Source organism: Palaemon carinicauda, chromosome 23, assembly GCF_036898095.1.
Source record: "Palaemon carinicauda isolate YSFRI2023 chromosome 23, ASM3689809v2, whole genome shotgun sequence".
Classification (NCBI taxonomy): domain Eukaryota; kingdom Metazoa; phylum Arthropoda; class Malacostraca; order Decapoda; family Palaemonidae; genus Palaemon; species Palaemon carinicauda.
Window position 1 is genome coordinate 89809578 of NC_090747.1, and position 15338 is coordinate 89824915.

The 15338-nt window shown below is 46.0% G+C and overlaps 2 protein-coding genes across 2 annotated transcripts in view; one reads left to right on the top strand and one right to left on the bottom strand.

Moving 5' to 3' along the window:
• The window catches only part of LOC137617218 (transmembrane protein 177), a 193386-nt gene that overhangs the window by 106105 nt on the left and 71943 nt on the right, over positions 1–15338 (top strand). The window lies entirely within an intron of this gene.
• Positions 1–15338, bottom strand: part of LOC137617217 (uncharacterized) — a 34232-nt gene that overhangs the window by 15146 nt on the left and 3748 nt on the right. Inside the window, exon 2 of the mRNA XM_068347152.1 lies at positions 8930–9368. Coding sequence (XP_068203253.1) covers positions 8930–9356 — 427 coding nt within the window. The 5' untranslated portion in view covers positions 9357–9368. The remainder of the gene's footprint in view (positions 1–8929; positions 9369–15338) is intronic.

Consider the following 15338-nt stretch of genomic DNA (forward strand, 5'->3'; position numbering starts at 1 on the left):
ATTACAAAATTTTTTATTATTTCAATCAACATTCCCCAATATTCATATGCAAATACCACATATAGAAGAGGGATAATGGTAATATATTATGGGTTGTCAGGCAGCAATGAGAGAGAAATGACTGGATCTTCTCGGTGGAGTCTGGATCTAATGTCTGTTTCAGTAGGAGGCATACTGCAATTAGGGATAATCAGTAGTCTTGTTTTAGAGTAAGTATTTGAAATAGGTGTTAATCAAGTAAGTTTTGGTTTCAGTATGAGGCCACTAGGATCAAGTCAGTTTAGAAAGAAACATAATGGTATGATCAAAACTCTGTTGAAGAAACTTATGACCAGGGGTCTGGAACAATTCTTGTACACATGTAAGACTATTCCTCTTAATCTTAATGTGGCAATAATCTTTTTGAGTGGTAACATATTCACCATTGCCCTCCTACTACATTAGTGAAGTAAGCAGCAATGAACTTGCAGAATATTTATTAAAATAAAACAACTGGATAAGATCTGGACCTGAAATTTGCAATGGACCCCCAGATTGAAGATCAACCAGGAGTAATGTCATGGTGGATGGACCCACAGATAATAGCCTTAGTTAGTCTGGAAGTGAGAGTTCTGGACATGTTGCCCTTCTGTGACGAACAGTAGCATAAGATCTTAGGTCGGAAAGAGCGAAGGCAATGTACTGTACTTCAACAGCCTTGAAAATATCACTAATCTGGAAGACCCTAAACTTTATGGTTTAAAGCCTGGAAAGTCCAGTAGTAGGGAGTCATATATCTTAGTCTAACATTACCACAACTCTTGCATACATCAGAAATCTGTAAGGGACACAGTCAGAGTGGTTCTGCTGGAAAGGGTCTGTTATATTAAACAGGAGAGGAAAATTACCCTGATCCAACTATTGTTCCAGGAAAGTAGTGTGTTCTAGGATATCAACTGAGCCAAAGAGGTCAGATTGAGAGTGGTCTCTACATCCTCAGGTGTAGCAAGACCTATGAAGTGTGTGGAGGAAACAGACAGTGCAGTGGACATCTGTGCAACTATTTTGTACAAGAAAATGGACATTTACTGTTTATCAGTGCAGGATTCCCTGGCTTAGTAAGTGGATGTAAGGCTTCAGTAAAGGCTGAACCTGGATATTGATGGAATTCCCTCCATTCTCAATGATAATCATAGCTCCTAATTACCCTCAAGAGGAAATGTGTCATAGATTTGAGGCCTCCTATAGCATGCAATCTAACTGTCCTGCCAAAAAGCCTAGATATTCTCAGACAGTTACACTGTCATCTGGCATCTTATGCCTCATCTTATTGCATATACTCTCTCAACTGTAAAGGCAAGGCAAACAAAATTTTATAAGACCTCTGTTGTCCATCATAGCAGTTGTAAGTGTCCACTAATAAATAATATTAGAAACAGAGAAGCTTTTTACTAGTTTGTGCAAATCAAGTGTTTCATCCATTAACACAAGCCTTAACAACATTAAGTTCTTCAGGTTTCTGCATTACAAGAACTTATAAGTAGGCTACCATGCATCAAGGAATACAGATCTATGCTGTCTTCCATTCTCCAGCATGTCAATCTAGACTTGGCCAGGGCAAAGGCTTTACTTGAACACTTAAAGAGATACAGTACCCTTAGAAGTTATTACGGCACTGGCAGTAATCTCCCACAAGCAACACAGATTCCTGACAAAGCCCATGACCTCTGCCATCTTTTTTAGATAGACTTGAAGAGCTCTTACTAGGAGAAGGAGGAACAACCTTACATGAATGGGGAATGCTACAGAACAGAGTAAATTTTTTTAATTTATATTTAGAAGTAAAGGCTGTCCCTTTTAGAGGTGGAACAGCAATATCAATACCAAAACTGAAAGTTCTTGGATGTGAAAATTCTGGAAAAAATGATATTTTGATTATAAAATAAATTTTTGAATATACTTACCCGGTGAATATATAGCTGCAACTCTGTTGCTCGACAGACAACTCTACGGAAAAACTCGCCAGCGATCGCTACACAGGTTGCGGGTGTGCCCAACAGCGCCATCTGTCGACCAGATACCCAGCTCTTATGTAAACAAAGACTCAATTTTCTCCTCGTCCCACTGCGTCTCTATTGGGGAGGAAGGGAGGGTCATTTAATTTATATTCACCGGGTAAGTACTGTATATTCAAAAATTTATTTTATAATCAAAATATCATTTTTAAATATTTAACTTAGCCGGTGAATATATAGCTGATTCACACCCAGGATGGTGGGTAGAGACCAGTAATATATGTTTACATTTTATGAGCTAAGAGTTTTTCATTTCATTTTAGAAGTTATCAAAATAACAACAACAAAATAAATAGGTACCTGGTAAGGAAGTCGACTTGAACAATTACTCTGCCTTTTAAGTACGTCTTCCTTACGGAGCCTCGCGATCCTCTTAGGATGCTGATCGACCCCTAGGAGCTGAAGTATCAAGGGTTGCAACCCATACAACAGGACCTCATCAAACCCCTAATCTAGGCGCTCTCAAGAAATGACTTTGACCACCCGCCAAATCAACCAGGATGCGAAAGGCTTCTTAGCCTTCCGGACAACCCAAAAAACAACAATAAAAACATTTCAAGAGAAAGATTAAAAGGGTATGGAATTAGGGAATTGTAGTGGTTGAGCCCTCACCCACTACTGCACTTGCTGCTACGAATGGTCCCAGTGTGTAGCAGTCCTCGTAAAGAGACTGGACATCCTTTAGATAAAAAGACGGAAACACTGACTTGCTTCTCCAATAGGTTGCGTCCATTATACTTCGCAGAGATCTATTTTGCTTAAAGGCCACGAAAGTTGCGACAGCTCTAACTTCGTGTGTCCTCACCTTAAGCAAAGCTTGGTCTTCCTCACTCAGATGTGAATGAGCTTCTCGTATTAACAGTCTGATAAAGTTGGGATAAAGCATTCTTTGACATAGGCAAAGATGGTTTCTTAACTGAACACCATAAAGCTTCAGATTGGCCTCGTAAAGGTTTAGTGCGCTTTAAATAGAACTTAAGAGCTCTCACAGGGCATAAGACTCTTTCTAGTTCATTGCCTACAATCTTCGATAAGCTGGGAATATCGAACGATTTAGGCCAAGGTCGAGAAGGCAGCTCATTTTTGGCTAGAAAACCAAGTTGTAGCGAACATGTGGCTTTTTCTGACGAAAATCCGATGTTCTTGCTGAAGGCATGAATCTCACTGACTCTTTTAGCTGAGGCTAAGCATACCAGGAAAAGTGTCTTTAAAGTGAGATCTTTCAGGGAGGCTGATTGTAGCGGCTCAAACCTGTCTGACATGAGGAATCTTAGTACCACGTCTAAATTCCAACCAGGTGTAACCAAACGACGCTCCTTAGTGGTCTCAAAAGACTTAAGGAGGTCCTGAAGATCTTTATTGTTGGAAAGATCTAAGCCTCTATGCCGGAAGACTGATGCCAACATGCTTCTGTAGCCCTTGATAGTGGGAGCTGAAAGGGATCGTCCTTTTCTCAGGTATAAGAGAAAGTCAGCTATTTGAGCTACAGAGGTACTGGTCGAGGATACAGAGACTGACTTGCACCAGTCTCGGAAGACTTCCCACTTCGATTGGTAGACTCTAAGGGTGGATGCTCTCCTTGCTCTAGCAATCGCACTGGCTGCCTCCTTCGAAAAGCCTCTAGCTCTCGAGAGTCTTTCGATAGTCTGAAGGCAGTCAGACGAAGAGCGAGGAGGCTTTGGTGTACCTTCTTTACGTGTGGCTGACGTAGAAGGTCCACCCTTAGAGGAAGACTTCTGGGAACGTCTACTAGCCATCGAAGTACCTCGGTGAACCATTCTCTCGCGGGCCAGAGGGGAGCAACTAGCGTCAACCTTGTCCCTTCGTGAGAGGCGAACTTCTGCAGTACCTTGTTGACAATCTTGAACGGTGGGAATGTGTAGAGATCTAGATGTGACCAATCTAGGAGAAAGGCATCTATATGTATTGCTGCTGGGTCCGGGACTGGTGAGCAATAGATTGGGAGCCTCTTGGTCAGCGAGGTTGCAAAGAGATCTATGGTCGGTTGGCCCCAAGTGGCCCAAAGTCTCTTGCATACATCCTTGTGGAGGGTCCATTCTGTTGGAATTACTTGCCCTTTCCGACTGAGACAATCTGCCATGACATTCAAGTTGCCTTGGATGAACCTCGTTACTAGTGATATGTCTTGACCTTTTGACCAGATGAGCAGGTCCCTTGCGATCTCGTACAACGTCAGTGAGTGGGTCCCTCCTTGCTTGGAGATGTGCGCCAAGGCAGTGGTGTTGTCCGAGTTCACTTCCACCACTTTGCCTCGAAGGAGAGACCTGAAGCTTTTCAAGGCCAGATGTACTGCCAGCAGCTCCTTGCAGTTGATATGCATGATCCTCTGACTCGAGTTCCACAGTCCTGAACATTCCCGACCGTCTAATGTCGCGCCCCAGCCCATGTCCGATGCGTCCGAGAAGAGAACGTGGTTGGGAGTCTGAACAGCCAGGGGAAGACCCTCTCTTAGGTTGATACTGTCCTTCCACCAAGTCAGACAAGACTTCATCTTTTCGGAAATGGGGATCGAGACCGCTTCTAGCGTCTTGTCCTTTTTCCAGTGAAAAGCTAGATGGTATTGAAGCGGACGGAGGTGTAGTCTTCCTAATGACACAAATTGTTCCAGGGATGATAGCGTCCCTACCAGACTCATCCACAGCCTGACTGAGCAGCGTTCCTTCTTCAGCATGTTCTGGATGCATAACAGGGCTTGACTTATTCTGGGGGCCGACGGAAAAGCCCGAAAAGCTAGACTGTGAATCTCCATCCCTAAATACACAATAGTTTGGGATGGGACCAGTTGCGACTTTTCCATATTGACAAGGAGACCCAATTCCTTGGTCAGATCTAGAGTCCACTTTAGATCCTTTAGACAGCGACGACTGGAAGAGGCTCTGAGAAGCCAGTCGTTCAAATAAAGGGAGGCTCGGATGTCCGATAAATGGAGGAATTTGGCTACATTCCTCATCAGCCTCATTAGGCCAAAGCACAGGGCCCGAAACTGGTAGACCACCTTTTCGAAAACGAATCTCAGAAAAGATTGGGAGTCTGGGTGGATGGGGACGTGGAAGTAGGCGTCCCTTAGGTCTAAAGAGACCATCCAGTCTTCCCTTCTGACCGCTGCTAAGACTGACTTTGTGGTCTCCATGGAGAACGTCGTCTTTGTGACAAGACATTCAGAGCACTGACGTCTATCACCGGCCTCCACCCTCCTGTCTTCTTTGAAACCAAGAAGAGGCGGTTGTAGAATCCCGGAGATTGAAGGTCCGAGACTTTGACCACCGCTCCCTTCTCTAGCAAAAGAGACACTTCCCGTTTCAAGGCTCGTCTCTTTTCTTCCTCTCTGTACCTGGGAGAGAGATCGATGGGAGACGTTGCTAGAGGGGGTTTCCGTACAAAAGGGATCTTGTACCCCTCTCTGAGCAACTTCACAGATTGTGCATCTGCGCCTCACTTCTCCCAGGCCTGCCAGAAGTTCTTGAGTCTGGCTCCCACTGCTGTCTGAAGTTGCGGGCAGTCAGACTCTGCCCTTAAAGGACTTGGATCCTTTCTTCTTCCCTCGCTTCCCTTTGGCACGAGCACCTCCTCTGCTGGAGGCTCTGCCACGAAAGGGCGGAATAAAGCGAGACGCTGGAGTGTCCATCCTTGGTCTAGCTGACAAGGTAGGCAAAGAGGGAGCTTTGCGAACTGAGGACGCAACAAGATCGTGAGTGTCCTTCTGCACTAACGAAGCGGCTATTTCCTTAATCAGGACTTCTGGAAAAAGGCACTTGGAAAAAGGAGCAAAGAGAAGCTCAGATCTCTGGCACGGTGTAACTCCAGCAGAAAGGAATGAGCAGAGAGATTCTCGCTTTTTTAGGACTCCGGACACAAAAGATGCAGCAAGCTCATTAGACCCATCACGGACGGCCTTGTCCATGCAGGACATAATGAGCAAGGAAGTCTCTTTATCTGTCGAAGAGATCTTCCTGCTTAGGGCTCCTAGACACCAGTCTAAGAAGTTAAAAACTTCAAAGGCCCTAAAGATTCCTTTCAAAAGGTGGTCCAGGTCCGATGATGACCAACAAATCTTTGAGCGTCTCATGGCAAGGCGGCGGGGAGAGTCTACAAGACTTGAGAAGTCGCCCTGGGCAGAGGCAGGAACTCCCAAGCCGAGAACTTCTCCCGTGGCATACCAGACGCTCGATCTAGAAGAGAGTCTAGCAGGGGGAAAAGCAAATGCTGTCTTCCCTAAACTCTTCTTGGACTGTAACCAGTCCCCTATCACCCGCAAAGCTCTCTTGGACGAGCGTGCGAGGACGAGTCTAGTAAAGGCAGGTGCGGTAGAAGGCATGCCTAAAACAAACTCTGAAGGCGGAGAACGAGGAGCCACAGAAACAAACTGGTCAGGAAACAGCTCTTTGAAAATAGCCAAAACTTTTCTAAAGTCCAAAGAGGGTTGAGTAGACTTAGGCTCGTCCAATTCTGATTGTTGTTCATCTTGATGCGCAGCAACATCATCATCAGAAAGTTCCTCATCCGACAACTGATGAGGAAACGGCAACGGAGTGGGTAACGGCTGGATCGCTGAGTCCGGTCGCACTGGTGCATGCGTGACTGAGCCGGACGCAACGTCATGGACCTGCTGCCCAGTCTGTGAGCTGGCAACAACCATGGTAGCGCGGGGACGCACAGCGTCTACCCCAGACTGTCTAGACTGATTGGGTTGCGCAGTGGAAACCACACTGGGTTGCGGAGGTTGACGCACCGCGTCAAAACAAGGCAACTCTGAAGGTTGTTGAACATCCAGAACGTCAAAGGCAACCTCCGTGCGTCGCTTAACGTCAACATGCGGCTGGCAGACCACACTGGAACGCATGGGTGGAGGAACTCTCTCAACTGGTGTGCGTGAGAAGGTTACCTCAGCGTCCACAGGACGCACAACCGATCGCTTGGAGGGTTGTAGGCTAGGTACTGCACTAGCTGGTACGGCAGCAACCTTCTCCGCATGAAAGTCCTGCATCAGAGACGTAAGCTTAGACTGCATGTCTTGCAGTAAAGACCACTTAGGGTCTACGGGAGCAGGTGCGGCGACAGACGGTGTTAGTGTCTGAAGCGGTACCGCTTTGCCTCTCTTAGGCGGTGAGCAGTCATCGGATGACGGCAACGAGTCCGAACTGACCCAGTGGCTACAACCAGGCCGTTGGACTTGTGCTGAAGGGACCGACTTACGTTTTAACGGTCGCGAGACCTTGGTCCAAAGTTTCTTGCGAGAAACACCTTCAGACGACGAGGTATAAATGGGCTCTCTCGTCTTAGGTAGGTAGGAGCGATCTTGGGGAGATACGCCCGATACCACGGAGGGAACGTCTGTTCGCTGATTAAAGCCTCTCGAACCCATGCGTCGTACGACATTGCTTCTCCCCTGGACTTGGGAGCTTGCAAGAGGTCCCGGACTAGGAGGACGACAGGCACGAACAGACGAACCCTCAAGCGCAACACTGTCCACAACACTATCACTTGGCACTCTAGCACTTCCCACTGCACTTTGGCACTTAAGCTCCTTAACATCCGCCATGAGCTGATTACGGTCACTAGCAGGGGACTCAACTCTCTCACCTAGAGCCTGGATGGCACGCATCATGTCAGCCATCGATGGTGCCTGAGTGCCAGGAGGGGGGTTAGGAGCAACCACTACAGGGGAAGGAATAGGTTGTGGGGCATGAGGAGAGGATACATCAATAGATCGAGAAGAACTTCTAACTCTATCTCTCTCTAGCCTACGTGTGTACTTTTGAAATTCGATAAAATCGAATTCCGAAAGGCCAACGCACTCCTCACACCGATCTTCCAATTGACAGGTTTTACCCCGACAATTGGAACAAACAGTGTGAGGGTCGATAGAAGCCTTCGGAAGACGCCTAGAACAGTCCCTAGCATTGCATTTCCTAAATTTGGGAACTTGTGAAGGGTCAGCCATTTTGAATTGGTCAAGGGAAAATTCCAAAAAACGATCAATAAGTCATCAACAAAGAATCCGATAAAAAAGAGTTCAAGGATTTGTGTGAAGAAAAACCCTGCACAGCGAAAGCTCAAAACTAGAATATAGTACTTCACCAATTAGATGTGAAAAACTCCAGTTTAGCAACAGCGAGTAAAGTACGTCTTGTCGACACGTCGACAGAGAGAAAATTGAGTCTTTGTTTACATAAGAGCTGGGTATCTGGTCGACAGATGGCGCTGTTGGGCACACCCGCAACCTGTGTAGCGATCGCTGGCGAGTTTTTCCGTAGAGTTGTCTGTCGAGCAACAGAGTTGCAGCTATATATTCACCGGCTAAGTTAAATATTTAAAAATAAAAATTCAATCCTAGACTTCAGCAGAACATTTTTGTCTTACTACAAAAAGAAAGTAATTGATATACATAAAGAAAAAGACTGATGGACTCCTGTAGGAGAAAGGGATAAACAAAAGCTAGGGGCTAGACAAAAACCCAGGCATAACTCATTTTTCCCTTTTATTCCTTTTTCGTAAGCTAGCACTTGAAAGCATAAAGAATTTAATGAAATACTATATATTTACTCTACTGTTTACAAAAATACATGTACTCTAATGTATTGCATGTAAACATCAAAAATTTTTTAATAAGTAGCTGAGAACGGTAACAGCCTCACAATTGCAGTACTGTACAGGACATTAAGTTCTATAAATTTAATACTGAGAAAACCAGTCATAAATGTAACAAGAGTTAATATCTCAATGAAGTATAGAACTTAAAAATAGCTCAATTATGTTAATATCATTTACACCACAAGCACAGTACTTCTTAACTATAATTATAAATTTTGTATTTTTAATATAACAACAGCCACAAAAAACTAATGCTAACTCACCATACATCAGAAGAACATCATCCTCAATGGTAGGTTTCATGTATGAATCACAGTTCCAAGTAATCTTATCCATTAACTTCAATTCCGAAGGAGAAGGTTTTTCTATTCTCACAAAATTGATTAACTTGATAAATTCGATTTGATCCAAATCAAGGCCGCAAACAAACGAATTGAAGTCAAAGTCATGCATATCCTTAATATGTGTCCAACAAGTCTGAATAGAAAGTGTTTTGTCTTCACAGAATAAGCACTTTGTTTTTATTTGATTGCTTTCTTCATCCATCTCTTCCCACATATCCTCATTGTCGTCTGAGCAATCTGACTGATCCAATCCATTCTGTGATAGCAATTGCATTGCTCCAGTCCTGGGATGGGTGGCTGCACAATCATCATCTTCTAAAGGAGGCATGTCATCCCAGTCAGCCATTTTATGTTATCCCTGTGCATAAGATAAGTGCTATATCAAAAAAAAAAGTTAACAAAAAAAGAAATATCAAATACCAAAAACATCTACCAGGTAATCAACAACGATACAATATCAGAAATGAGCCTTTTCTTACAAGACTCAAGTTAAAAATAAAAAAAATTCTATACTAAGCAATTAATTTAAACTTAAAATTCCTATGATATAAAATACTTTACAAAGGAAATCTATAACAGCTCTTACATTCAGAAACTACAGTATTTTTAATTATTATTTTTATTAATACTAGCTAAGATACAACCCTAATTGCTCCAAAAACAGTCTCGGTTCTACAAAGAAAGGCTATTCCTTTTTCAGTGTCTAGCACATGAAGTCTATATCAAATGTCCGTAACTTTTTCCAGTCCAGGATATTTATGATGACATCAGTGATTTTGAATAATAGTAGGGAATTGATTTTTCTTTGGGGGGGAGGGGGATGTTATAGTGGCTATAATTGACCATCTTTTGCATTGACACCTTTCCCGACTACCATTCTGTACGTAGTATTAGAAATATGTTATTTTCATTAGTAAAATAAATTTTTGAATATACTTACCCGATAATCATGTAGCTGTCAACTCCGTTGCCCGACAGAATTCTACGGACGGGATACGCCAGCGATCGCTATACAAGAGGGGGGTGTACTCACCAGCGCCACCTGTGGCCAGGTACTGCAGTACTTCTTGACAACACCACCTCAATTTTTCCTCGGTCCACTGGTTCTCTATGGGGAGGAAGGGTGGGTCAATTAAATCATGATTATCGGGTAAGTATATTCAAAAATTTATTTTACTAATGAAAATAACATTTTTCAATATTAATCTTACCCGATAATCATGTAGCTGATTCACACCCAGGGAGGTGGGTGAAAACCAGTGTACTTGTTAATCAAGAAGCTAAGTATCCCGTATTTCATATTATCAGTTATACAAAATAACAATGAAATTATAAGTACCTGGTAAGGAAGTCGACTTGAACCATTACTCTGCCTTTAATAAGTTCGTCTCCCTTACTGAGCGCAGCGTTCCTCTTAGGAGGCTGAACAACTCTAAGGTGCTGAAGTATAAAGGGCTGCAACCCATACTAAAGGACCTCTACACAACCTCTAACCTAGGCGCTTCTCAAGAACGAATTGACCACCCGCCAAATCAACTAGGATGCGGAAGGCTTCTTAGCCTACCGTAACAACCCAAAAACAACAATAAAAGCATTCAAGAGAAAGGTTAAAAAAGGTTATGGGATTAAGGGAATGTAGTGGCTGAGCCCTCACCTACTACTGCACTCGCTGCTACGAATGGTCCCAGGGTGTAGCAGTTCTCGTAAAGAGACTGGACATCTTTGAGATAAAATGATGCAAACACTGACTTGCTCCTCCAATAGGTTGCATCCATAATACTCTGCAGAGAACGGTTCTGTTTGAAGGCCATCGAAGTAGCCACAGCTCTCACTTCGTGTGTCCTTACCTTCAGCAAAGCAAGGTCTTCATCCTTCATGTGAGAATGTGTTTCTCTAATCAGAAGCCTTATGTAATACGAAACTGCGTTCTTGGACATAGGCATCGAAGGTTTCTTAATGGCACACCATAAGGCCACTGATTGTCCTCGTATAGGTTTTGACCTTTTAAGATAGTACTTTAGAGCTCTGACAGGGCAAAGAACTCTTTCTAGCTCGTTACCCACCATGTTGGAAAGGCTAGGAATTTCGAACGATCTAGGCCAAGGACGTGAAGGAAGTTCATTTTTTGCCAAAAACCCGAGCTGTAAGGAACATGTAGCTGTTTCGGATGTGAATCCTATGTTCCTGCTGAAGGCGTGAACCTCACTAACTCTTTTGGCTGTTGCAAGGCAGACGAGGAAAAGAGTTTAGAGAGTAAGGTCTTTGAAAGAGGCTGACTGGAGAGGTTCAAATCTAGGAGACATAAGGAACCTTAAGACTACGTCTAGATTCCAGCCTGGAGTGGACAAGCGACGTTCTTTAGAGGTCTCGAAAGACTTAAGGATGTCCTGTAGATCTTTGTTGGAGGAAAGATCCAAGCTTCTGTGGCGGAAAACTGTTGCCAACATACTTCTGTACCCTTTGATCGTAGGAGCCGAAAGAGATCTAACATTCCTAAGATGTAACAGGAAGTCAGCAACTTGGGTTACAGAGGTACTGGTAGAGGAAACTACATTGGCTCTGCACCAGCTTCGGAAGACTTCCCACTTGGATTGATAGACTCTGCGAGTGGATATCCTCCTTGCTCTGGCAATCGCTCTGGCTGCCTCCTTCGAAAAGCCTCTAGCTCTAGAGAGTCTTTCGATAGTCTGAAGGCAGTCAGACGAAGAGCGTGGAGGCTTGGGTGTACCTTCTTTACGTGAGGTTGACGTAGAAGGTCCACTCTTAGAGGGAGAGTCCTGGGAACGTCGACCAGCCATTGCAGTACCTCTGTGAACCATTCTCTTGCAGGCCAAAGGGGAGCAACCAACGTCAGCCGTGTCCCTTCGTGAGAGACGAACTTCTGAATAACTCTGTTGATGATCTTGAACGGCGGGAATGCATAAAGATCGAGGTGGGACCAATCCAGCAGAAAAGCATCCACGTGAACTGCTGCCGGGTCTGGGATTGGGGAACAGTACAATGGGAGCCTCTTGGTCATCGAGGTAGCGAACAGATCTATCGTTGGCTGACCCCACAAGGTCCAAAGTCTGTTGCACACGTTCTTGTGAAGGGTCCATTCTGTGGGGATGACTTGACCCTTCCTGCTGAGCCGATCTGCCGAGACATTCATATTGCCCTGAATGAATCTCGTTACCAGCGTGAGGTTTCGACTTCTTGACCAAATGAGGAGGTCCCTTGCTATCTCGTACAGCTTCCTCGAATGAGTCCCTCCCTGCTTGGAGATGTACGCCAAGGCTGTGGTGTTGTCGGAGTTCACCTCCACCACCTTGTTTAGCAGGAGGGACTTGAAGTTCACTAAGGCCAGATGTACTGCTAACAACTTGCAATTGATGTGAAGCGTTTCCTGTTCCTTGTTCCATGTCCCCGAGCATTCCTGTCCGTCCAAGGTCGCGCCCCAGCCCGAGTCTGATGCGTCCGAATAGAGATGAAGATTGGGGGTCTGAACAGCTAACGAGAGACCCTCCTTGAGAAGGATGTTGCTCTTCCACCACATGAGAGTAGTCTTCATCTCTTTGGAAACAGGAATAGAGACCGCTTCGAGCGTCATATTCTTGTCCCAGTGAGCTGCTAGATGGTATTGAAGGGGGCGGAGGTGGAGTCTCCCTAACTCGGTGAACAGGGCTAACGATGACAGGGTCCCTGTTAGACTCATCCACTGTCTCACTGAGCATCTGTTCCTCTTCAGCATGCTCAGGATGCACTCTAGGGCTTGGTTGATTCTTGGGGCCGACGGAAAAGCCCGAAAAGCTTGACTCCGAATCTCCATTCCCAGGTAAACGATGGTTTGGGAAGGAATAAGCTGGGACTTCTCTAAGTTGACCAAAAGACCCAGTTCTTTGGTCAAGTCCAAAGTCCATCTGAGACTCTCCAGACAGCGACGACTTGTGGGGGCTCTTAACAGCCAGTCGTCTAAATAAAGGGAGGCTCTGATGTCCGCCAAGTGGAGGAATTTCGCAATATTCCTCATCAGTCGCGTAAACACCAGAGGAGCCGTGCTTAGGCCAAAACACAGGGCTTGGAATTGGTACACAACCTCTCCAAAAACGAATCTCAGAAAAGGTTGGGAGTCTGGATGAATGGGGACGTGAAAGTAGGCGTCTTTCAGATCCAACGAGACCATCCAGTCCTCCAGCCTGACCGCTGCTAGGACCGACTTCGTCGTCTCCATAGTGAACGTCTGCTTGGTGACATAAGCATTGAGCGCACTGACGTCCAGCACCGGTCTCCAACCTCCTGTCTTCTTGGCCACCAGGAAGAGACGGTTGTAGAAGCCCGGGGATTGATGATCCCGGACTATCACCACTGCCTCCTTCTGTAACAGGAGCGACACCTTTTGATGTAACGCTAGCCTCTTGTCCTTTTCCTTGTAGTTGGGAGAGAGGTTGATGGGAGAAGTGGTCAGAGGGGGATTGCGGCAGAATGGTATCCTGTAACCCTCCCTTAGCCACTTGACAGACTGGGCGTCTGCACCTCTTCTTTCCCAAGCTTGCCAGAAGGTCTTGAGTCTGGCTCCTACAGCTGTCTGGAGAGGAGGAGAGTCAATGTTTGCTTTTCGAAGACTTGGTACCTTTCTTGGACCTGCCCCTGTGACCGTCTGGGCGGGTACCTCCTCGGCTGGGGGCTCTGCCACGAAAGGGCGGAATAAATCTGGTGGCAGGAGTATCAGCCACTGGGGTGCGGTAAGTTCTAGGTACTGAAGGTGCAACCTTAGCCTTCCGTGCTGAAGAGGCCACGAGGTCATGCGTATCCTTCTGTATAAGAGCCGCAGACAATTCCTTGATAAGATCCTCAGGAAACAGGAACTTAGAAAGAGGAGCAAAAAGTAACTGTGACCTTTGGCAAGAGGTGATACCAGTGGAAAGGAAGGAGCAAAGCTGTTCCCTTTTCTTGAGGACTCCTGATACAAACATAGAGGCAAGTTCGCCGGAACCATCGCGAATTGCTTTGTCCATACAGGACATGATCAGCATGGCCGAGTCTTTGTCAGAAGGGGCAGTCTTCTTGCTCAAAGCCCCCAGGCACCAGTCGAGGAAATTAAAAATTTCAAAGGCGCGAAAGACTCCCTTTAAGAAGTGGTCCAGGTCAGAAAAGGTCCAGCAGACCTTAGAGCGTCTCATAGCCGACCTTCGTGGAGAGTCAACCAAACTTGAGAAGTCAGCCTGGGCAGAGGCAGGGACCCCCAAGCCTGGTTCCTCTCCCGTGGCATACCAGACGCCCGCCTTAGAAGTCAGCTTAGGAGGTGGAAACATGAAAGACGTCCTTCCCAGTTGCTGCTTGGACTGCAACCAATCCCCTAACATTCTCAAAGCTCTCTTTGATGATCTAGCGAAGACAAGCTTAGTGTAGGCAGACTTAATAGGTTGCATGCCTAGAGAGAACTCGGATGGAGGAGAGCGAGGGGTAGCAGAAACAAAGTGTTCAGGGTACAACTCTCTGAACAGAGCTAGGACCTTGCGAAAGTCAATGGAGGGTGGCAATGACTTGGGTTCCTCCACATCAGATGAAGGATCATCCAGGTGAGCAGCTTCATCCTCAGAAACCTCATCACCTGAGGGTTGAGAAGCAAGAGGTAACGATAAAGCGGTATGCTGAATGGCTGAATCCTGAAGAGCGGGTGCATGCGCACTTGCGGATTCATCCTCAAGTCTCTGCTGAAGAGGATGAGGGCTGGTAATGACAAAGTCATGAGGCTGGGATGAAGGAGGTTCTGCGGAGGTCTGAGGAGCAAGCGTGGTGAGAGGCGACTGCTGTAAAGCATGAGGCTCATGCTGCATAGTCTGCGGTACAAGTTGAATGGGAAGCGGCTCAAGCTGAGAAGAAAGTGGTTGCTGCATGCGTTGAGGTGGCTGTCTCATAGCATGAGGTTCCTGCCTCAAGAGTTGCGCTTGCCTCAAGGGTTGAGGTGGCTGCGCAGAGAGAGGCTCTTGTCTCACGAGTTGAGGTTCTTGAGGTGCTTGCCTCGAGAGTTGAGGTTCTCGCCTCGAGGAAAGTGGAGGTGGCTGCCGCGAGAGTTGAGGTGGCTGCCTCAAGGATGGTAGAGGTTGTCGTACCTCAAGAGGTTGCTGCCTCGAGGATGGTTGTAACGCAAGAGGCTCCTGCCTCAAGGGAAGAGGAGGTTGCTGCAAAGCATAAGGCTCCTGCCCCCAGTGTTGAGGAGGTTGCCGCGTGGCAAGAGGCTCCTGCCTCAAGGAAAGTGGAGGTTGCTGCACAGCGCTGGTATCTGGCAACTCCCAATGCGGCAGCTCACGCATGGAGGTAGCTTGAGGAACCTCAACATCATACGTCT